The sequence below is a fragment of the Oratosquilla oratoria genome, chromosome 24 (assembly GCF_046742065.1).
Source record: "Oratosquilla oratoria isolate Oo_2021 chromosome 24, ASM4674206v1, whole genome shotgun sequence".
Taxonomy (NCBI): Eukaryota; Metazoa; Arthropoda; class Malacostraca; order Stomatopoda; family Squillidae; genus Oratosquilla; species Oratosquilla oratoria.
This window is the reverse complement of record NC_134800.1, coordinates 5300809-5326142: the sequence shown is the minus strand read 5'-3', so window position 1 is coordinate 5326142 and position 25334 is coordinate 5300809. Positions and strand designations below refer to the sequence as shown.

The following is a 25334-nucleotide window of genomic DNA, read 5'->3' as shown; positions in this document are numbered from 1 at the left end:
TGGTTGGATCGCCCCTGTTGATATGACACCTCCCACATACCACTGGCGCGTGTTTGGTCAACTTTCGATTGCTCTCTCTGGACCGCGACTTGATATTCTTAACCACATTTTCATATCCGATTTAATTTAGTCGGGGTGGTGATGTCATGGTGTTAGTGATGTGGTGATGGTAGTAATTTGGTGGTGATGCTTATGGTTATGCCGTTATGGTGATGTGATGGTTATGGTGATGATGTACCGGTGATGTGCAAGTATTCACTTGGTCTTTGGATCACGTGTTGGACTCGTGATCGACAGCTATTTCCCTCCTGGAAGAGAGCTCAGAGCTCGTAGGTCCGATCTATGGGGAATGCTTTGACCAAGGTCTAAATATACAGGTCAGACCGTTAGAATTCTTCTGCGCAGCTTCTGACGTCATTTGGCTGAGTCCATTTTCTCTTTGTGATACACTGAAGAAAACTGTGAAACGCCAAGGAAGACAGGAACTATAATATTTTATATATTATATATATATATATTATCATATATATTATATATTCATATATATAGACAGGAACTATAATATTTTATATATATTTATATATATATTTTATATAATATTTGTCAGAATATAACTAATTGCGAGGAGCGGTGCGAGCGAAGGCATCGTCATTTTACAACGACGGACCTGCTTCAACTGACAGCTATAGGACCCGCTAACCCCACTTTGTACATCCAGGTGACGTTCACGGGCCCGATGCGCCAACTCCCTCGTAATTCGGTCGGAAGTGGCTATGACCTTGCACACACACACACACCCAACTCCCCGCCCACGAGTCAGAGTAACGACCCGAAGCGCAGCGGTACCGAAATAATTTCGGCCCTGGGCAGGATTTGAACCAAGAACTGCGGGCTACTAGATAAGCTTGAGAACCGAGTGGTAACTGTTAGGTACGTGTTATTTTCTATATCTGTGATACAGTTTCATTAGTAATGTAGTGTTCCTTAGGGTACGCAGGGACTGAAACGAGGATCTGAGTTGACGCTGGTTGCAGGTCATTCTAAAAAGAATGCTTTTATTGTAATAGACTTGTACAAACTACAAATATACATAAATACCAACAAATACGTTGAGTCGTAACTCCCACATCACATATTTGACATCAGGTATACAATCATATCTCACAATTTCGTATATAGAAATACGACAATAACAAATCAATTATTGGCATACACACTCGTGCGTCTCTTTTGGTCTCTGTGTCCGTTTACTTATTTGGCATGACTATGGTCAAGTGATGATTTGGTGGCACAGTACGTGACTTGTCCCTCCCTCTAACTGCGTATAACCCACTATTGGGTGACTCTTTGACCAATGCCAGTTAGAGAGAAGACGACTTTATCATTGCCTCTCATACACATACTGAATTCTGAATTCTGAATTCCTAGGAAAGACCACCCGCTTGCGCGGGATCGGTTTTTGTGGAAGGGGAAAAATGTCTGTAAGAAAATGAAAAGATAGCGTATAAAAGAGGTCGATGCCGGGGACGGGGAGGGGGAAGTGGTATAACTAATCGTACCGTGACCTTTTGACGGACTTACAACGCACAAATTATTTTTTCCACTTCTTATTTTTCCTAAGAAAAGTAATGATATAATTTTACGTCCATTGACGTAACAGGTAACCAAACTGATTAGAGGGTGTTTCGTCCGGGGAGTCTTTTGCCCAGGTGGTGTTTCGTCCGTTTTTTTTTTTTTTTTTCTACCTGGGAGTGTTTTGTTATAGATATGAAGTAAACACAATTTTGATCGATTGCCTACTTTGCAGCCAGCCACAGGCCACAATCGATCACAATTTTGTTTACTACATATAATTTGAAATGTTTAGGAAGTCAATACATATTCAGCACTGAAACAAGCCTATGTTTACTACATTATACCTAATAATAAGTTTATTTTTACCAAGTAAATACATATATATCAACCAGAAACAACAATAAGAGTATATAAAGCATAATACATATGATAGTAATATGACAAATAAGTACATTGTTTCAGCTTACCACACGATGTACCAGATAAAAAGGACTTTTCAAACCCCATTCAACAGGGCGTACGTGAACTAGATTATGTTAAAGGTATTTAAGTGCATAACCATGTACAACTTTGTGCATATGACAAGTAGTTAAAAAGTTCCAGCCACAGTGCTACATAATACAGTAATGAACTAGTATTAAAAGCATGTCCATCGAGTTATTTTTTCCCTTTTAAGTTTATGTATGTTGACACGTAATGAACTAAGTGTTATATTACTAAGAATGATAGTTTAAAGTATAATATTTATTCATATAGTTTGCTTGTAAACATTTTATTCCGTTTATCAAAACATTAAAATCACTATAAATACATTTCTATTTCTTAACACTTTTTGGAGGCTCATGGACATGGCCTGGTGGAAAGTCACAATTGTAAACTCTGAAATTAAGAAAAATGTATGAACTGCTCAAACAGAAATAATAATAAAGACATCCAATAAAAGGTTAGTAGCATCCAGTACAGGAGGCATTTAAGAAATTGGAAACGGAATGAAATTGTATCCTCTAAAACAAAATAAAACTTGACCTGATCAGTATCTAATGGGTTGGAAACGGGAGGATGCAGTGGAGGATATCTGTCGGTGATAGTTCTGTGAGGTGGACATAGAATTTTCATTATAGACTTGAATATTGCTGCACAAAGCAGGTATTACATTCATCTAACAATTTAACCAAACCTACAGAATCTCACCAAACCTGACATAACCTAACAGTAACCTTGTATTACCTGTATTTTCCATACTTTAAACAGCCTGACAAACTCACCCCACCTAAACTGACTAGAATAAAAAAAAAAAATAGAAATAACATTTAAATATAAAGAAAAAAATGAGTAGAAGGGGATAGGAATTACATTGAAAACAATGTAATATGTTGCAATATATATATAAATAAATATATACACATACTAAGATCCTCTTTCCTTTTTATAGTATAGGCAAGTAACCAGCCAAAGTGGTAAAATTCGAGAGTCAAGCAAGCACAAATATCTAATTAGAAACACTTTGTCCAATAGCTTTTAACCTAACCTAATTTAACAATACCATCCCATAGAAAAAATGGGTAGCAAGTGTAAAATCAATGAAGTGAAATTTTTTTTACCCCACCTTTCCGCTCCCATTTGTTTCTCTCTCAACTTAGCTCTTGCCTGTTGACAGGGTCAGAAGCAATGCAGCAAGACATAGCACATCTAAAGCAAGGGCAGCAGTTTCAGTTAAATGGCAACCCTCCCACCACATCCCCTAATATGAAAAATAGGGAAGACAATGAGAAATTCCTTTGAGCTGAAATGGATTTTAAAAATGAATGAGCACAATCAGATCTAAAAGTATAAGAATGTAATATTTTGAAATTCCCGGCCAAATTTGGATCATTAAAGCATATGCATATGCGCAGTTCCACATAGAGAACAGACACATTACTGAATATACAGGATAGGTAGTGGAAAGAGTAGGAAGGTGAGTATCGTACACTAGCTGATGCTTTCAATGACAAATTCAAACAGTTTGGGCTATTTGCAAAGGAACTATCAATAGAGACGCAGATCATAAGATACTATGGAAGAAATCCTCTGAAACAGTTCATAAGAGGCAACGCAATAAGATTTGGTTTCAAACAATGGATGCTGTGTTGTGGCGAGTATCACTAGCTGAAGCTTTGTATGAGACATTCAAACAATTTCGGGTATTTGTAAAGGAACTATCATTAGAAGAGCAAATCATAAGATACTACGTAAGAAATCCTCTGAAGCTGTTCATAAGAGGAAAGCCAATAAAATTTGGTTTCAAAGAGTGGATGCTGTATTGTGTGACTAGTGGACATTGTTTTTAGGCAGACCTATATCAAGGAAAGCAAATAAAGTCCACTTCAATTACCAAGAATAATGAGAGCCTAGGTACAAAAGTTTTTTTTTCTGTGATCAGTCATCTAGAGAACCCAAATGGTCATGAAATCTATGTTGACAATTTCTTTTCAAGTTTCAACCAGCTTGTCCAAATGAAGTCTTTTAGGAACCAGTATCACAGGTACAATACATTCGAACAGAACATCCAAATGTCCTCTGAAAGATGATAGTCATGAAAAAGGAAGGTCATGGTTCTTATGACTACAGATTTTATTTATTTGTTTTGATTTTTTTTAAGTGGCAACAGTATTTTCACAATTGGAAGCAATAATCACCATGTAACTCCAGTTGAAAGTGCTAAAAGATGGTCAACCACACAGAAAAAGGAAATACTTGTTCTCCAGCCATTTGTTATTACCAATTATAATTAATATATGGGAGGAGTGGACTTCCCTTTATTAAAAAATTTGGTCGATATTGCAATTGTTAATCTTAGATCATACATTGTTTATTAACTGGAAATAGTTTGACATTATTAGCTTTCAAGAGGTCAGTTACAAGAGCTTTTTTGCAACTATCCTCAAATTCTGCTCCCAAAAATCTTTGAAGACCAAAGGTATTTTCTGTAAAAGCGATACCAGAAATTAGGTTTTCTCCTACAGGACACATTCTTGATCAAATTAAAGGAGGGAAACAAAGGAAATGCCGCCTTTGTAAGAAAAAAGTTTCAAAGGAATGTAAAGCATGAAATGTTGGACTTCGTGTGGGTGAATATTTTTCTACTTAGAGAAAGTAGGAAAAAGGAAATTCTTTTGTTTTCAAATAGAAAGCCATTTATTTTGCTGTGTGTCCCTTGATTTTGCATAATTTTGATCAATCATTAAAGAATTTGGAACACTTCTAGTTCTTGTAAGCCTCTCATCTATATCAAGCCATTTTGGAAGAAATTGATTAGGTTCATTTTTCTTTCCTTTTTTCCAGAAATGGAATTTTGAATCATACCTGGAAGTGTAGTTTGGAATATTCCCCACAGAACCATAGAGATCTTCACCTCATCTTGTCTCCCTGTCTTAACCAAGGCTCTTGTGTTGTGGGTTAGTAAACTGAGCTTTCAGACACGTGTAATAAAATATACAGGAAAAAGCCTTTCCAGTGTAATTTGATGTATCTTACAAAAGGGTCATATCCAAACATATGATGAAATGTATGGGATAAGCATTTCCAGTGTTATTTGTTTGAAGCATCTTTCTCACAAGAGAGTCGCCTCAAAATATATATGATGAAATACATAGGATAAGCATTCCCAGTGTGATATTTGCAGTGCAGCATCTCATGAAATGATAATAGTGTTACGTACTCGCATGTACATTAACTCACCTTTTTCTCTTTCTTGTGGGTAGTGATCATGGAATCACGAGTTAAAGACAAGTTCATGCCTACAATTGTCCGGATCAGTCTTCTCTTGTTTATTCTGCTTAGCGAACATGAGGATTTTACACGTGTGTTCAACACCAATACTAGGCTTACTCTCTCTATGCGAGGGTATGGCAGGCGATGCCGGGACCACCCCCGGCATCCCCCCACACACACCCCCGCTACATACCCCCTTGCTTATGCTTCGACTCTCCGACATCACGCATCACTTACACACATACCAACCATCCAGGCACACTATGCAACATTCATACATGCAATTTCGCCACATTATCCCCCTCTACAAAGTTTGACGACCCGTCAGCTTTCACCTACAAACTTACAAAAGAACAAAACAAAACATTCTGTATAAAAGAAATAAAACATCACTTCTACATTTGGAAAACATTACATATACTAAGAACACTTAATCACATACAATGACATATCCAAATATCAAATAACATCAAATGGCATATCCTAACACATTAATAACATCAAATGTCAATCACATAGTCCGTTAACCACGCTGGTAGCTTCCTATTTCTGGTAAGTCGACCAGGTCTCTGGTCTCTCTCTACTCCATCTTCACTTTCTTTCCCCAAGTCTTCATGTGTTACACCTTCGTCACTTTCAGTGTCACTATCACTTTCACATTCACTTTCAACACCAGGACTATGATCACCATCATCACAACTACTACTACCACTGTCACTGTCTCTCGAACCTACATCACGTTCACCCCAGGTAAATTCTCCCTCGCCTGGGTGTTTCCATAACCGATCGACATGCACTACTTTACTCGCCCGTTTTCTGCCAGGCATTTCTAGTCGGTAATTCACTGCGGATATCACTTCCGTCACTTTATATGGTCCTTCCCAGTCAGACTGGAGTTTCGGTGACTTGCCAGGCTTTCTCTGTGGATTATGCAGCCAGACCATATCGCCGGACTGATGCTCTGCATTTCTGGCGCGACCTTGGTACTGCCTCCACATAGCCTGACCTGACACTCGCAGATGCTGCCTCGCCCAGCGGGAAGCCTCCTCCAGGCGCCGCTGCATCGTCCTCACGTAATCACTGTACGTATGTGGAAGTTCTGCTCCTGGTGGTCGACCGGTAGAGAGGTCGACTGGCAGACGAATTTCCCTGCCAAACATTAACTTGGCTGGCGTGAATCCCGTGGCCTCATGCTCAGCTGAACGATAGGCCATAAGTACGTACGGAACCCACAAATCCCAGTCGCGCTGGTCCTCCTGACAGTACTTGGCCAGCTGCTGGACAATCGTCGCGTTAAACCTCTCCACCATACCATCACTCTGGGGCCTCAGGGGAGAAGTACGAGTCTTATTGATGCCAAGCAGACTGCAGCATTCCTTAAAGACCTGCGACTCAAACTCTCGTCCTTGGTCTGAGTGCAGTTCCCCTGGGACTCCATAGCGCACGAACACCTCCTCCACAAGGAACTGAGCTACAGTCTCTGCCTCGTGGTTAGGTAGAGCACAGACTTCCGGCCACTTCGTGAAGTAGTCCATTACCACGCACAAGTACTTGTTTCCTCTCTCTGTGCACGGAAAAGGGCCGGCTATATCCACAGCCAGGCGTTCCATCGGCGCCCCGGTGTGGTATAACTGCAGGGAGGCACGAGTCTTGTGGGCGGGGCCTCTCTTTGCGGCGCACACACGACAAGTCTTGCACCACTCCTGCACGTCCAGTCGCATGCCCACCCAGTACACTCGCTGCCTCAACTTTTCGAGAGTGCGTTTCACTCCCAGGTGGCCGCTGGTATTACCCTCGTGCATCTCTTTCAGCAGCTCCTGTCGCCGAGAGCATGGCACTACTACCAGCCAGCTTACCTCTCCTGTTCGTGCGTGCGTCCAACGCCGGTGTAGGATTCCTCCTCGCAGACTCAGTACCTCCCACTGGTCAACAAGGCACTTGGTAGCAGGACACTGTCTCTTTCGCTGCTGGCCTCCAACCACCCAATCACCAGAGACAGGTCAGAGTCCTCTCGTTGGTCCCTCTTCCACTTCTCGTCTGCCTCGGTGGTGCTGTGAGCGACGGTTAATTTCCGCACAGCCACCTCAGACTCTCGCCGTGAGCAATGCACACACTCGGGTGGGCAGGGACGGCGACTTAAGCTGTCGGCGTTGTTATGCACCCGGCCAGGTCGGTGCTCGATCTCATAGTTGTACTGCTCCAGTTTTCCAATCCACCTGGCCAGCTGTCCTTCCGGTTCCTTCATCGTCTTCAACCATCTCAAGGCGGCATGATCCGTTCGAATGGTGAGGCGCGTACCATACAGGTAGTGATGGAAGTGAGCGAGTGCTTTCATCACCGCTGCCAACTCCTTCCGTGTGACGCAGTAGTTCCTTTCCGCCTTGTTAAACTTAGCACTGTAGTAACTCACCACATACTCCTTTCCATCACGAAGCTGTGACAGCACGGCTCCCACACCCTCTTGGCTCGCGTCCGTGTCCACAATGTACGGCAAGCCCATTTGTGGGTAGGGAAGCACTGGCGCTTCCACCAACGCTCGCTTCAGTGCCACGAAAGCTTGCTGGCACTCCTCGCTCCACTCGAAAACTGCTTCCTTCCTCGTCAGATGGTGCAGTGGGGCGGCAATAGTGGCGAACCCTGCCACAAATCTCCGGTAGTACGTGCACAAGCCCAGGAAACTGCGCAGCTCCGAGACATTCTGAGGGACTGGCCATCCTTCCACAGCGGTGACCTTGAGTGAGTCCGTCTTCACACCTTCCCTTCCGACGACATGTCCCAAGAACGGCACTTCTGACTTGAATAGAGTGCACTTCTTTGGATTCAGCTTCAGGTCAGCCTTCCTCATGCGGCTGAACACTTCTGTGAGCCTAGCCTCCTCGAAGCTATTTCCAAACACCAGCACGTCGTCTAGGTAGACGACTGCCGCCTTCCATTGCATACCGTCGAGTACACGTTCCATGAGACGCTCGAAGACTCCAGGGGCGTTCATGAGGCCAAAGGGCATCACATTCCAGTGCCACAGGCCTTGCCCAATCGAGAATGCTGTCTTTTTTTATCCTCAGGCGCCATCTCGACTTGATGATAGCCTGACTTCAAGTCCAGCGTGGAGAACCACTGGACCCCACTGAGAGCGTCTAACGTCTCGTCGATGCGGGGGAGAGGATAAGCCCCGGTAATCTACGCAGAATCTCCGGCTTCCGTCCTTCTTCGTCACTAGGACTACCGGCGAGCACCACGGGCTGTCTGACCGCTCAATCACTCCCGTTGCTGCCAACTCTCGGACAAGCTTCTCCATTTCTTCTCTCTTTGCTGGTGGTACCCGACGAGGCGCCTGCTTGATGGGAGGACTATCTCTGGTATAGATGCTGTGCTGAACCAATGACGTGCGACCCAAGTCCATGTCTCCACTGCTGAACACGTCACGGTACTGTGCAAGGAATGCCTTCACTCTACTCGTCTGCTCAGCCGTCAGCTGCGTGATACTCCTCTCCGCCAAGTCTTCCAAATACTCAGGCAGGCCCTCTGGTAGGTCCTTTTGTTTCTTCTCCTCCTTCGGTGACTCCATCTTGCTATTAGCGGTGGCGATATTGGTGGATGCGGGGCGGTGCAAGGTCGTAGTAGCAAAGGTGCGGGCCACTCTTCCTTTCCGTGCTTTACCTTGGCTGGGTGACTTGACGGCCGGAGATCTCTGCCCTCTGGGTTCCCTTACCTCATCCTTCGTGGCGAGCTCTCCATTAGGATTCAAAGGCACTTCATAGCCTCTCACTGACATCCTACCCTCCTGGAGATCAACACACGCCCCCACGCGATTAAGGAAATCCAACCCCAACAGGCATTCATCTTCCATCTCCGCCACAAGCACAGGCAGGCGTTCAGTCACCCTGCCTACAGCCAGATTCACCCACACCGGTCCCTTCACCGGTACACAGTCTCCTGTAACACCGCACAGTTGCTGACCCACGCACTTCACACCACGTTCTGGTAGGACTCCCTCTCGTACGAAGGTCCTCTCTGCCCCCGTATCCACTACCATCTCCACTTGGCGTCCATTGATATTCCCTGTCACCTTGATGGCGTCGGACGCCGCCACCTGGCGACACCTTAGTTGACTTGGGGCGCCCGAGTGCTCTGCTGGGAAGGTGCCCCGGTCCCCAGCTGCTTCAAGTTTCCCGCCGACGGCGTCACCCCCTTGGGCTGGCGGCACTCAGGGGAACTGTGTCCTCGTATTCCACAATTCCAGCAGCAGGGCTCGAACACCGGTCGCATTCCGTCCTCTAGCGACCGTTCCCTCCTCTTGCAGTCGTGCTTTTTGTGACCTACCTGACCACAGTTAAAGCACGACCCTTTGAAAGGCTTGGAGCTCACCTTCCCACCAAGTTGAGATGTTTTGCTACTTGCCTGCGCCCGCCTGGCCCAAGCACGGCTCGGACGACGCTTCCACGCGTCGCTGGGAGGGGGAGCAGCAGGGCTGACGCTCATGATAAAGGCTTCAAACTCCGCTGCCCTTGCCAAAGCCTCCCTCACGTTCTTGGGCGCAGCCTGCTTAACGTGGATTTGTAACTGCCTATCGTGAAGAGCGTCCACGAAGCAGTCCTTGGCCAACATATCCACGGTGTCCTCCGTGGCCATGGGGTAAGCGCCCCTCACTAACGCTTCCACGTCCTGCGCTAGTATGGGAAGGGCCTCGTCCTTCCCTCGCCTCCTCGTCTTCAGTTGAGCCCGGAACACCTCCGGTTGCCGCCTCCTGCCGAAACGACGCCGGAGAGCCCCAGCCACACTGTCGTAACATCGCAGTTGAGCGGTGATTAAGTGCTCCAGTACTTCCAACGCCTGCCCTTTCAGCACACTCACCAACTGAAAGGCCTTCTCTTCCTGTGACCACCTATGACGAGCTGCAACCACATCGTACTGTGCCTGGTACGCGTCCCAAGACACCTTCCCGTCATATTCAATCACCTTCCTCTCTTTCTTGTACCGCGTGACTTCACCTCCACAGGCCCCCCGGGGTTGCAGTTCAACTGAACGACTCCCCAGACGTCTCCCTGTGAGGTCGTCCCCTGGGTTCACGTGGCAAGAGTCGTTCCTCTGCCGTACAGACGCCGGTGGCGGCGAGAGGCTACGAGGAGGTGAGGGTGGAGGTGAAGGTGGTGGGGTGATTGAGCTCACTACGCGACGCTCTCCAACATTGCCCCACGTCACGGTATCGAGATTTGCTGCAATCTCCTGTCTCACCAAAACCGCCTCCAGTGTCGACACCCTGTCAAGACACGTCTGCATGTGCTCACGGTACCTCCCTTCTATTGCTTTCATCTCCTCTTTAACCTCTTCTTTCACTGCCACCACTTCCTCCTTAACCTCTTCCTTCATTGCCACTACCTCTTCCTTAATCTCCTCCTTCACACGGTGATACACGTCGTCAGTATACTGGTTAGCACGTGTTTCTAACGATCCCATGTTCTCCCCCATTATAGCCCTCCGTTCCTCTTTCACTTCAGTCATGACCTGTTTTTGTTGATCCATTTGGATTGCAAGCATATCTGCCATGACCTGTTGTTGCAATTTCAACATCTCGGCCACTGAGCGTTGTGCCAAGAGCAACACTGACTGAGGAGATACCTGTTCTGTAGCCTCTCGGTGCAACACCGTGTCCTCACATTCAATCGACGCCATGACACTCGACTCCTGCTTTCCCTCAATTTCTATGTCTTTACCCACAATTTCTATGTCTTTATTATCACCGGTGACATCCATGATCACTTGAGTCACTTATCACTTCAATATCAAATCACTTATCACTTCAACTTGATCCCACTCCTGACACCATTTGTTACGTACCCGCATGTACATTAACTCACCTTTTTTCTCTTTCTCGTGGGCCGTGATCATGGAATCACGAGTTAAAGACAAGTTCACGCCTACAATTGTCCGGATCAGGGAAAGGCAGGAGTTCAGTCTTCTCTTGTTTATTCTGCTTAGCGAACATGAGGATTTTACACGTGTGTTCAACACCAATACTAGGCTTACTCTCTCTATGCGAGGGTATGGCAGGCGATGCCGGGACCACCCCCGGCATCCCCCCACACACACCCCCGCTACATACCCCCTTGCTTATGCTTCGACTCTCCGACATCACGCATCACTTACACGCATACCAACCATCCAGGCACACTATGCAACATTCATACATGCAATTTTGCCACAATAGGATGACTTACACAGAAGAGACCTACCAGTGTGACTTCTGTGGTTTAGCTTTATCAAAAGCCATGTGATGATCCACATAGGAGAAAATTTTCCACTGTAATCCACAAAATAGTTTTCTCTCACAAAAGCAGTCTCAAATTATGTGATGACCCACACAGGACAGCTAATTTTCCAGTGTGACTAGTGCAATAATTTTTTTAATAAAAGAAACATTTCAAAGTGCTTGTGATGAATCAGGAGGGAAGCCTTATTATCATGACTTTGTGATGCAAGCTTCCTCAAAAAGGGATAATCTCAAAAGAGTATGCCATGACCTAGAGGAGAAAAACCTTCCTAGTATGACCTGTGCAATGCAGTTTTCATAGGAAGGATTATCTCAAAGAGCATTTGATGACCCACACAGTGGAGAGGCCTTTTCTGTGTGGTCATTATGACACAGCTTTCTCCTGGTATGATAAACTCGGAAACTGAATGATGACCCATACAGGAGAGAAACCTTTCCAGTGTGACCTCTGCAGTGTATTGTTCACCAATAAGTGTAATCTCAAAAGCCATATTGTGACCCACACAGGAGAGAAGCAGTGCAAGTATGACCTATGCAATGCACTGTTATCAGAGAAGGGTGCTGTCCAAAGTCATGTGATAACCCATACCGGAGAGACACCTTTTGAAAGTGAATGCGATGCAGCTTTTTCACATAAGTATAATCTAAAAAGACATGTGACTACCAATGCAAGGAAAAAGCCTATACAGTGTGACATATGCAGTGCATGTTTCTCAAAGAAAAGTGTTCTCAAAAGCCATATTATGACCCATACAGGAGAGAAGCCTTTCCAATGTGAGGTATGCAGTACACCTTTCTCGCAGAAGGGTCATCTCAAAACCCATATGAGGACCCACACAGGGGAGAAACCTTTTCAGTGTGACCTATGTGATGCAGCTTTCTCACTGAAGACTGATATCAAACACCATATGATGTCCCACACTGGAGAGAAGCCTTTCCACTGTGACATATGTGATGCAGCTTTCTCACGAAAGAGTGTTCTGAAAAGGCATCTGTTTACCCACACAGGAGAGAGACCTTTCCAGTGTGACCTGTGTGATGCAAATTTTGTAGAGAAGAGTGTTCTGAAAATCCATATGAGGACCCACACAGGAGAGAAGCCTTTCCAGTGTGATGTGTGTGATACAGTTTTCTCACAGAAGGGTTCTCTCCAAACTCATATGAGGACCCACACAGGGGAGAAACCTTTCCAGTGTGATCTATGTGATGCAGCTTTCTCACTGAAGACTGAAATCAAACATCATATGATGACCCACACTGGAGAGAAGCCTTTCCACTGTGACATATGTGATGCAGCTTTCTCACGGAAGAGTGTTCTGAAAAGGCATAAGTTTACCCACACAGGAGAGAGACCTTTCCAGTGTGACCTGTGTGATGCAAATTTTGTAGAAAAGTGTGTTCTGAAAATCCATATGAGGACCCACACAGGAGAGAAGCCTTTCCAGTGTGATGTGTGTGATACAGCTTTCTCACGGAAGGGTCTTCTCCAAATCCATATGAGGACCCACACAGGGGAGAAACCTTTCCAGTGTGATCTATGTGATGCAGCTTTCTCACAGAAGGGTGCTCTCAAAGGCCATATGATGACCCACACTGGAGAGAAGCCTTTCCACTGTGACATATGTGGTGCAGCTTTCTCACAAAAGAGTGTTCTGAAGAAGCATATGTTTACCCACACCGGAGAGAGACCTTTCCAGTGTGGCTTGTGTGATGCAGCCTTCTTAGTGAAGAGCATTCTGAAAAGACATGAGATGACTCACACAGGAGAGAAGCCTTTCCAGTGTGACCTATGCAATATAGCATTCTCACAGAAGAGTCATCTCAAAACCCATATGAGGACCCACACAGGGGAGAAACCTTTCCATTGTGACCTATGTGATACAGCTTTCTCACAGAAGGCTTCACTCAAAAACCATATGATGACCCACACTGGAGAGAAGCCTTTCCACTGTGATGTATGTTGTGCAGCTTTCTCACAAAAGAGTGCTCTGAAAAGGCATGTGTTTATTCATACAGGGTAGAGGCCTCTCCAGTGTGATGCAGCTTTCTCACAGAAGGGAAATCTCAAAAGCAAGTGATGACCCACACAGAAGAGAAACCTTTCCTCTGACATATGTGGTACAGCTTTCTCACAGAAGGGAACTCTCAAAAGCCATGTGATGACCCACACAGGAGAGAAGCCTTTTCACTGTGATCTATGCAATACAGGTTTTTCACATTCCATAAGCTTCTTGTTTGCTTTTCTCCAATTTAACACAAAATTTGATGGCCTAATGTTGCTCCATGTTTCCCTGCATCTTGTCAAGCGTTGACATACCAAAAAACTGGATCAAACTGGTTCCACAATGTACACTGCTGCACTCAGACCTAAATACGTACGGGCCAATTAGGCATTTTATAGACAATATGAGTATTTCACAGTGAAGTAGTTTTTTTGTCAAATGCTATTTAATGTCTCTCCTGAAATCATCTCATTACTTATTGAACATACCTAATATGACACATCATCATCATCATCACTTGGATCACTATTTGTGTTCATTGTAGTCTAATAGTATGCTTTACTCAACAGTTCATCCCCATAGGCCTCCTCTAACATTCCACAAGCTTCTTGTTTGCTTTTCTCAAATTTAACACAAAATTTTATGGCCTAACACTCCATCATCATCATCATCATCATCATCATTTGGATCATTATTCATGTTCATTGTAGTCTAATAGTATGCTAGAAATAAAAGCAAAATGTAGTAAGGTGAAGGTTGAAAGGCCAAGCATGTACTCTCTTCAAATGCCTTGAAGCAACTGGAGAAATAAACACCAAGCAGCACTACACAGGCAGCTGTGTTGTGCTGCCAGGCATACAAGATGACTCATCTTGAATGAAGAAAAGCTTACATAATTTAAATATTGATGAGTAAACATGTGAGCTCCAGCATTTGGATGAGTATAACCATCCAACTCTGAAAAAGAACTGAGGTGAGAAAATGAGTATACTTGTTGCTGGGGAAGGGGTTGATATGAAATTACTCCTACATTTGAGTAATTGTTATTGTTATTATGATTATTATGATTTTTTCACATCTGACTTCGATATGGACCAAAAGGTCTCCTGTCGGCATACTCCGCCTTTTGTAATCTTTGTAATCCTTTGTTATTACACAATTCTAAAGAGTGAAAGTAAATATATTTCCATTGTAATATGTAATTTTCACTTCTTAGTTCATTACATTAATCTGCTAAGATGTGATTACCTTAAGGTTAAACAGTGGATGAAATGGACTTCAAACTCATCTTGCTTTTACAAAACAATTAGAGATGGAGATTTGTTTATTTCTACACATTGCTCATGGGGTATGATAGTAGATATGACATTGTTTTAGTATTTATAATGGAAAATTTTGAAAGATATTTTTAAGGATTGTTATTGATTATGAATACTAATTTTGAGATACTAATATGCAAGTGAGAATCCATTGTATAATAGAAGCAGGGTAATCCCATGTGCTCAGTAAATATATGAAGAAAATAAATTTTGTTTTGCTCCACATCCAGACCACAGAGATTTTCACCTAATGTTGTCTCCCAGTCTTAGGTGAAACCCTTATGTCATGGACCAGTGAAAGATTTCATATAGAATAGTATTCCAGATCTACAGCCAGCCATATTCTACTTGGATAGGAAACATGAGCACCTTTATTTGTCAGGTGTGTAATACATATACCAACAGCCCTTTCTCTCCTACAAGGGAGGTAGCCAAAGTCAAAGGCATAAATCCACTCCCACCCATTTCACCCCCACATACTCCACTTCCATTCATCACCCCTCCCTCCCTCCCTCTTCTTGGGTCTTGTCCTGGATGACAGGTCATCCCTGCATCTGACCCACTGCCCTGGGTCAGAAGCAATGTAGCAAGGCACAGCACATCCATAGCAATGATGCTTTCCACCCCCACTCTCCTCCTCACCTCCTTGTTTCTCACTATCCAGCCTAGTAACCCTTTCTGTGCTCAGGCATTTCATCTGAAACACATTTAAACTCTTCCCCTCATTGTGTTCCATGTTTCTGACCCATACAGTGCTGTCGACACAATCACTCCTTCATACTGGATATATGTATATATAAGACTGAAGGTGGAGGAAGCAGAAGAGGAGTAATGGGAGAATTTTAATGCTTACATGTTTCGACCAGCAAGATCTTGATCACAAAGCTAACAACTCAAACATAACAGGAGATTTTATACATAGATGGGTCATCTCATGCATATATTTGCAAAAACGCAAACCGCAATAAAACAAGTATGCAGTCGGGCAAAACTCCCACCATCCCCCTATTACCCTAGTTACCGTACGTCAGACCTACTGTATATACTGTTGGTGAGCTTATGTCAGCAAAAAGGAAATGTATTATGGGCTCTGACAGATATATATACTCTTCGTTTTCCGTGAAGCAGATTCCCCCCCCCCCCCCCACTAAAATGATACTTATTTGGATGGGAATCGTTACAATGACTTATTCAATTATATTGTCACATTTTCATAAGAATCAGCCCTGAAAATCTGAAAATAAGGGAAATTTTATGTATAAAGTTAACGGACTATAGTAATAGAAATAGCCAATTTAACAGCTAATTAGTCCGTTAATGATTTTTAAACTACTTAAGATTTAATCCGTTGATAAAATTTTAGCTTTGTTAATTAACGGGTTAACAGACTGGTGCCCAACTCTGCCATCTATCAGGTTATTAATAGATGCATAATGCTTATATTAATGGGTTAACAGACTGGTGCCCAACTCTGCCATCTATCAGGTTATTAACAGATGCATAATGCTTATATTAATGGGTTAACAGACTGGTGCCCAACTCTGCCATCTATCAGGTTATTAACAGATGCATAATGCTTTATATATTCTTATTGTTGTTCATAATTGATACGTTATGTCTTTACTATGGTATGAATATGGTGCGAGTAAATACAGAGAATAATAAGCTAAGGTAGGACTGATAGGCGTTACTAGTGAAAGAGAGACTAAGTCTAAGACTTTGTCATTGGGTTGAGCTACGAAGAAGAGGAAAAAACGAAGGTAAAGTAAATCATACGTTGCCCCGCCACAACATTTATTTTTGTAAAAAGTCAACTTGTAAATATGTAGTAAATACAATATAATCGATTGCCTACTTCGTAACTATGCAAAAACCCTTGTATATCTGGTGTTTCGTTGGGGGGGGGGCCATTTACTTATTATGTTAGTATAAAATATATTACGGCTCATATACTTTTACCATTGTTTCGGAATGCTGAATATGTGTTAACCTTCTAAATATATCAACTTATGAATATGTAGTTTACAAAATTGTAATCAATTCTGGTCCTGTGCACCTGGTTGCAAAGTAGGCAATCGATCACAATTATGTTTACTATATATTTACAAGTTGATTTTTTTTTATTTTTTATATATAAATACATATGTATCAATCAGAAACAACTATAAGAGTATATAAGGCATCATAACCCGATAATAACATGATATATAGGTAAATAGGGTCCTCCAAAGGAAGCAACCAGTGTACCACGGTTACAACGCAGTATACAAAGTAGAGGGCCTTTACCCTGACTGAACTGCAGAATGTATGTGGACTAGATTGTATTGGTATTAAGGTGCATGACCATGTACAATTGTGTACATATGACAAGTAGTAAAAAAGTTCCAGCCACAGTGCCACATAATACACTAATGAACTAGTGTTGAAATAGTGTTCGTAGCCTTAAATTTTTGCTTTACCTTTATATTTCCCATAAGTATGCTGTTCTTAGAGCATCTATTTGCACACAACGAACTTTTATATTACCTACAATAATAGTTTAAGGTATAATATTTAATCATAAAGATTCCTTGTAACCATTTTGTTCTTTTTATAAAAACATGAAGGTCCCTAATTATAATTTCCATTCTTTTACACTTCTTGGAGCCTCATGAGTTAGCTTGGTGAAAAGTCACAATTTTAAACTCCGAATCTATGGAAAATGTATGAACTGCTCAACCAGAAATGATAAAGACATCCCATATAAGTTTAGTAGTATCCAGTACATTGAGGAGGAATTTAAGAAATGAGAAACTGAACCTACTGTGACTTTTGTAAACAAAATACAATGTGACTGGAGCAAAGAAGAGAGAGAGGCAACCTACTGACCATCTATAGAATCATGAAGGGCACAGAAATACTCGATAGAGAGGACTTGTTAAACTGGGACAAGAGAAACAAAAGGACATGGAAAGAAACTAAAAAAACATAGTTATAGAAGAAATCTGAAGAAGAACAGTTTTCCACAGAGTGGTGGACACTTGGAACAAACTGGACGAAAAAGTAGTGTGTGCAAAAACCATTCATGAATTTAAGAGCAAACTAGACACTGTGAGATACAAAGGCGGGACACCACGAGCGTAGCTTCCCTTCCCGCAAAATATAACTAGGTAAATTTAACAGAATCTTACCTAATGTAACCATTCCATAGGAAAAATAGATCTTTGATATGCAAAAATAGAAATGGCTAACAAACTTCTTAGCTGACAGACAGAACAGAGTAACTCATAATGGATCACTAGAAGAATTGTCACCCCAGACTTCGACATGGTAAAAAATTTTCATGTGGGCCATCCTGTGGTGATGATTCTTCAGTTGTAAGTTGATGACAACAAGTATTCAGGTTAGGATAGGTTACATCACATCCTTATCTTCCATTCACTGTGGTCTATCATGACAATTCTTCAAGGTTATGTTGAGGTAACAGTTTGTGAGATGGACTATCCTGGGGTGATGATTCTTCAGGTGAATGTTCTGGGGTGATAATTCCTCAGGTGATGTCCGTAAACAATCAAATAACCATAGACTGAGGTAGAACTTCCCAAGGAGCAATACTCTCATCTCTATTATTCAACCTCTTCACAAGTGATCTCCCCACACTAGAACTAGAACATAACACAAAAGGGTTTACCTCTACAGATGACATGATGAAATAGCATAACTTCAAAATAGTTGCTGAAAACACCTAAGCTTACTTTAAGCTTTTTGATGTATGTATGTATATATGACTTCCCACTATGAATGCCAGTGATGACATTGCACGGGAAATTGGGAGTGTCATTTTAGTCTGAATACTGCTAGGCTTATTCACCTTGATGGCAAACACCCAAACAGGTAGATAATATACAGTAACTGTTTAATTTACTTTTCCTCTTGGATTTGTGTAGCCACCCTACTTCCAGAACTTTGTCAGCACAGTTTTTGGTTCTTGATAGCACATTTTGGGAAGGAATGATTCTTTAGTCTTTTTGATATTTTCAAATTCTGAAGTGTCTTAAGTCAGCTAGGAACATGTTCAATATGTATTGGAGAAACGTTCTTGAGCATAGATGGTTATTTGATGCATTTCTATGATGTTTTTCAAAAGTTTAGATTAGTTTATCTTTCCAATACACAAGTTTGCTGGATTTTAATGAAAACTGATTATAATGTTGCCTTGAGTTTCACTGACTGGAAACCTGCAGCTCCACAGTGGCTAACACCAGTCCTTGGACTCTCCCATAGACCTCTCTGGGCAGAATCCTTGGACTGCAGTCTGTTGTATTGGTGGGGAACTTTTAGTTGTTGGTGAAAACAATAGGAAGGGTGTAGTCACCAGTTGTCAGCTCTTTTACGTGTAAAGGTGGAGGACTATTTGAAATTTGTAAGAGATCTTGAGCCAGTTCTGGAGACTGAGTGCGAGTACAGTGGGTTTGCATCTCCAGATGGAGGTAGGGGGTGTGGCTTTTGAAGATAGGCATCTGGGGGAGACAGTTCTCTCTGCTATCCATCAGTACCATAACTATAACTAAGAGTTACCATTGAGTTATCATTGGTCCCTTCTGGATTGAATAATTTTATAGGTGAGAAATTATATTCTATAAATGATTCTTGTCTTTATTGGCAAACAGTGGAGATATATTACTTTAAGAGGTGTTACCAGAAAGTTTGGGTATGATGGATTTCAGTCCATGGTTTGTGTTGTTGATATTTTCCGTGAACAGAAGACAGCAAGTAACCTAAAAACAGAACCCTGAAAAACAACTCATAATCTTTTTCCAGCTAGAACTTTTAGCGCTCCCTCTTTTCTCTTTCCTCTTGCCATGATTTGAGATAATTATTGTACATTTGTATTAAATAAGTCTTTCAAAAGCATATACTCATATATTTGGAACCATTTTGTCTGCTATTCATTAGGAAGTAACATTTCTCTATTCTCTTTGATCATCTTTATAGGAAAAAAAAAAAGTTTCCACCAGCATATGGTATGACTAAGGACTGAATTTTCTCATGAATGCAAATCTATCTCCCACATTACAAATCACATGAATGTTCAGGTTGATCAGTGACAGACACTGTTGGGCCACTGTAGACTTCTTGGGTATCTGCTGTGTGCCTCTTGATTTCACATAACTTTGATAAATCATTAGGGAATTCAGAACACTTTTAATTCTTGTCATCCTTTCATCAATGTCAAGTCTTTTTGGAAGAAATTGATTAGGATATTTTTCTTTTTTTTCCAGAAATGGAATTTTGAATCATACCTCGAAGTGTGGTTTGGAATATTCCCCACATCAGAACCATAGGGACCTTCACCTCATGTTGCCTCCCTGTCCCAGCCAAGGCTCTTGTGTTGTGGACTAGTAAACTAATATTTCAAATACATGCAATAAGATTCACAGGAAAAAGTCTAGTGTAATTTGCTGCATCTTTCTTACAAGAGGGTCAACTTGAAATATATATGATGAAATTCATGGGATAAACATTTCTAGTGTAGCATTTGCAATGCAGCATATCATGAAAGGGGGATAGCCTACACAGAAGAGAGACCTATCAAGGTGACCTTTGTGGTTTAGCTTGATCAAAATCCATGTGATGATCCACATAGAGAAACTTTTCCAATGCAATCCACAAAGCAGTTTTCTCTCCTGAATGCAGTCTCAAATTATGTGGTGACCTATGCAAGACAGCAAATTTTCCAGTGTGACTAGTGTGAAACACTTCAAAGTGGATGTGATAAAACAGGAAAGAAACCTCTCTAGTGTGACTTTTGTGATGCAAGCTTCCTCGAAAAGGAATAATCTCAAAAGAGTATGCCACGACCTACAGAGGAGATAAACTTTCATAGTATAACCTATGCAGTAAAGTTTTTTTAGGAAAGGATCATCTCAGAATGTTTGATTACCTACAGAGTGGAGAGGCATTTTCTATGTGATCATTGTCACACAGCTTTCTCCCAGAATGTCCCAGAAACTGTATGATGACCCATAAAGTAGAGAAGACTTTCCAGTGTCACCTTTGCAATATATCACTCACCAATAAGTGTAATCTCAAAAGCCATATGGTGACCCACACAGGAGAGAAGCAGTTCAAGTATGACCTATGCAATATACCATTATCAGAGAAGAGGGCTGTCCAAAGTCATGTGATGACCCATACAGGAGAGACACCTTTTAAATGTGAATATGATGCAGCTTTTTCACATAAGGATAATCTAAAAAAACATGTGACTACCAATACAAGGAAAAAGCCTATACAGTGTGACTTATGCAATGCATGTTTCTCACAGAAAAGTGTTCTTAAAAGCCATATGAGGACCCATACAGGAGAGAGGCCTTTCCAATGTGATGTATGCAATACAGCTTTCTCACAGAAGGGTAATCTTAAAACCCATATGAGGACCCACACAGGGGAGAAACCTTTCCAGTGCAACCTATGTAATGCAGCTTTCTTGCTGAAGACTGATATCAAACACCATATGATGACCCACACTGGAGAGAAGCCTTTCCACTGTGACATATGTGATGCAGCTTTCTCACGGAAGAGTGTTCTGAAAAGGCATGTGTTCACCCACACAGGAGAGAGACCTTTCCAGTGTGACCTGTGTGATGCAAATTTTGTAGAGAAGAGTGTTCTGAAAATCCATATGAGGACCCACACAGGAGAGAAGCCTTTCCAGTGTGATGTGTGTGATACAGCTTTCTCACGGAAGAGTCCTCTCCAAACTCATATGAGGACCCACACAGGGGAGAAACCTTTCCAGTGTGACCTATGTGATGCAGTTTTCTCACAGAAGGGTGCGCTCAAAGGCCATATGATGACCCACACTGGAGAGACACCTTTCCATTGTGGCATATGTGATGCAGCTTTCTCACGAAAGAGTGTTCTGAAGAAGCATATGTTTACCCACACAGGGGAAAGGCCTTTCCAGTGTGACCTGTGTGATGCAGCTTTCTTAGAGAAGAGCATTCTGAAAAGCCATGAGATGATTCACACAGGAGAGAAACCATTCAATTGTGACCTTTGCAAAATAGCTTTCGCACAGAGGAGTCATCTCAAAAGCCATATGAGGACCCACACAGGGGAGAAACCTTTCCAATGTGACCTATGTGATACAGCTTTCTCACAGAAGGGTTCTCTCAAAACCCATAAGATGACCCACACTGGAGAGAAGCCTTTCCACTGTGACACATGTGGTGCAGCTTTCTTAAATAAGACTGCCCTGAAAAATCATGTGCTTACCCACACAGGGGGAGAAGCCTTTCCAGTGTGACCTATGTGATGCAGCTTTCACACAGAAGGGAAATCTCAAAAGGCACAGGATGACCCACACAGGAAAGAAACCTTTCCACTGACATATGTGGTGCAGCTTTCTCACAGAAGAGATGTGAAAAGGTACATGTATACCCATACAGGGAAGGGCCTATCTAGGATGGCCTGCGTGGTACAACTTTCTCAGAGAAGAGTGTTCTGAAAAACCATACGAGGACCTATGCAGTTGAGAAGCCTTTCAAGTTTGACCTATGTGATGCAGGTTTCATACAGAAGACTTATCTCAAATTTTATATGATGACTCATGCAGGAAAGACTTTCTCACAGAAGGGTGCTGTGTGAGGTTACTTATGGCAGCTGTAAGTGGCAACATTGACATAGTCAATCAGTTCTGACTTACTATTGCAGTCTTCACCTAATGTGATGCCATTAAACTGTCAAACTCCTCCAGGCTTCTATATGACATGTCATCATCACTTGAATCACTATTTGTGTTCATTGCAGTCTAATATTATGCTAGAAATAAAAGCAAAATGTTAGGTGAAGTGTGAAAAGCCAAGCATATATGCTCCTCAAATGTCTTGAAGCAACTGAAGAATTGAGCAAGCAGCACTACACAGACAACTGTGTCGTGTTGCCAGACATACAAGATGACTCATCTTGAACGAAGTAAGGCTAACAGAATTTAGATATTGATAAGTACACATGTAAGCTCTGGAAAGTAAATCGGCATTTGGACGAGTATACCCATCCAACTCTGAAAAAGAAGAGTTGAGAAAACAAGTATATAGGGAAGGGGTTAATATTTGAGCAATTGTTATTGTTATTACACAATTCTTAAGAGTGAAAAAAATATATATATATCCATTGTAATATGTAATTTTCACTTCTTGGTTCATTAATCTCCTTAGATGTGAATACCTTAAGAAGATTAAATAGTGGATGGAATGCACTTCAAAATCATGGTGCTTTCACAAAATTAGGGATGGAGATTTATTATTTCTACACAATGTTTATGGAGTATGATAAATATGACATTGTTTTAGCATTTATAATGGAAATTCTTGAAAGAGATTTTTAAGGATTGTTACATAGTTGACTATACTAATTTTAAGATAGTAATATGCAAGTCAGAATCCAATGTATAATAGAAGCAGGGTAATCCCATGTGCTCTGTAAATATATGAAGAAAATAAATTTTGTTTTGCTTCACATCCAGACCATAGAGAACCTATGTTTTCTCCCAGTCTTAGGTGAAACCCTTATGTCATGGACTAGTAAAATAATATTTCATACAGACTAGTATTCCAGATCTACAACAGTATTCTATTTGGGTAGGAAGCATGAGCACCTTTGTTAGGTATATAATGATGTATGTATATGTATATATATATATATATGCAAGAAAAACCATTGGGGGAAATAAATGATAGATGGTGAGATCTTTTGTGTATTACGTCTTCAGACAAATTGTATGGAAATTTAAAAACAGAACAGCTTTTGATACACTACAACAAGTGAAGTGAAGGGCCATGGGGATTTGGAACCCATATGGTCAACAACTTCACCTATTGTCCCACTTCAACAATCAGTCTAGGGGAAATTGTCTCGTGAATAAGACTGTCTGCAATTTGTCTCATTAAAAATGAGCTCAAGTTCATATTTTTGTCATATGTACCAGAGATTAGGCACAATCAAATTATATTCTTTGAAAAAAAGTCCACTTTTTACTTAATTCTTGGAACCCTCCCAGTGCATGTGATGCTTGTGATTGGCCTTGTGTTATAGTAGTATATTTTTGGGAAAAAATAAAATGGAATATAATGAGTATTTTAATTTACTTTAGTTTTGAAATCTTTATTGAAATTTTAAATTTATTTTTATTGTGTGTATTTACCTAGTTGTATTTACCTAGTTGTATTTTACGGGAAGGGGAGCTATGCTCGTGGGGTCCCGTCTTCATATCTCATTTTATCTAAACTATTTTTAAATTCATGTATTGTTTTTGCACACACCACTTTCTCATCTAACTTGTTCCAACTGTCTATTGCTCTGTGAGGAAAGCTGTTCTTTTTAAAATCTCTTCTATAGCTGTCTTTTTTTATTTTCTTTCCGTGTCCTCTTGTATTTCTGTCATCCCATTTTATCAGATTCTCTCTATCAGTAATTTCTATGCCTTTCATGATTCTGTAAATAGCTATCAAATCTCCTCTCTCTCTTCTTTGCTCTAGTGTCTGTAGTTTAAGTTTTTGTAGTCTCTCTTCATATGATAGTTTTGAGAGTGTTGGTGCCAGTTTTTGTAATTGCTCTTTGTATCCTTTCAAGTTTTTTTATACATTTTTTTGTACTTGGTGACCATATCGTTGCTGCATATTCCAATCTTGGTCTTATCAGGGTGATTAGGATTTTCCTCACCATTTCTTCATCCAGGTATGTAAATGCCACTTTGATTGTTCTTATTAAATTATAAGTTTCTCCAAAAATCTTATTTATATGTTTCTCAGGTGACATATTATTCATAACAATGACTCCCAGGTCCTTCTCATTTTCTACTTTTTTTATTCCTTCTTCTCCCAAATTATATGATCCTGCTATTCTGTTTTTGCTTTTTCCAAATTCCATTATACTACACTTTTTTGTATTGAACTCCATCTCCCACTTCCTACTCCATTCTTGTACTTTATTTAGATCCCTCTGTAGTGATTCACAATCTTCTTCAGTTTTCACTCTTTTCAGTAGTTTTGCATCATCTGCAAAGAAGCTCATATAGCTTTCAATTCCTTCATCCATATCATTAATATATATAGCAAACATTATTGGGGCCAGAACTGTTCCCTGCGGGACACCGCTTATTACTTCATTCCATTTTGAGTGCTGATCTCTTATCACTACTCTCATTTTTCTTTCTTGCAAAAAGTCTTCCATCCAATTTAGCAATTTACCTTGTATTCCTCCTTCATATTCTAATTTCTTAAGCAACTTCTTATGTGGTACTTTGTCAAAAGCTTTTTTTAGGTCCAGAAATGCACAATCAGCCCATCCATCTCTTTCTTGTATTATATCTATTAGCCTTGAATAGAAACATATTAAATTGGTGACGCATGACCGACCTTGTCTGAATCCAAA

At 41.5% G+C, this 25334-nt stretch overlaps 1 protein-coding gene across 4 annotated transcripts; it reads left to right on the top strand.

The window, feature by feature from the left end:
* Positions 1-1959: 1959 nt before the first annotated feature.
* Positions 1960-23977, top strand: LOC143038402 (uncharacterized). Of its 4 annotated transcripts, none has more exons than XM_076207545.1 (3): positions 1960-2117; positions 4900-5012; positions 20180-23977. In XM_076207545.1, exon 3 carries the CDS (start codon positions 20914-20916, stop codon positions 22207-22209), a length of 1296 nt encoding a protein of 431 aa, XP_076063660.1. In that variant the 5' UTR covers positions 1960-2117; positions 4900-5012; positions 20180-20913; the 3' UTR covers positions 22210-23977. The 4 variants fall into 4 exon arrangements, with proteins under 4 accessions (XP_076063660.1, XP_076063659.1, XP_076063661.1 ...); XM_076207544.1 differs by lacking the exon at positions 1960-2117 and adding an exon at positions 2421-2518; XM_076207546.1 differs by lacking the exons at positions 1960-2117; positions 20180-23977 and adding exons at positions 2421-2518; positions 12353-15126.
* Positions 23978-25334: the final 1357 nt, after the last annotated feature.

Coding starts and splice junctions, on each gene's coding strand:
- LOC143038402 (XM_076207543.1), top strand. CDS start 12,004: ATGATGACCCATACAGGAGAGAAACCTTTCCAGTGTGACCTCTGCAGT.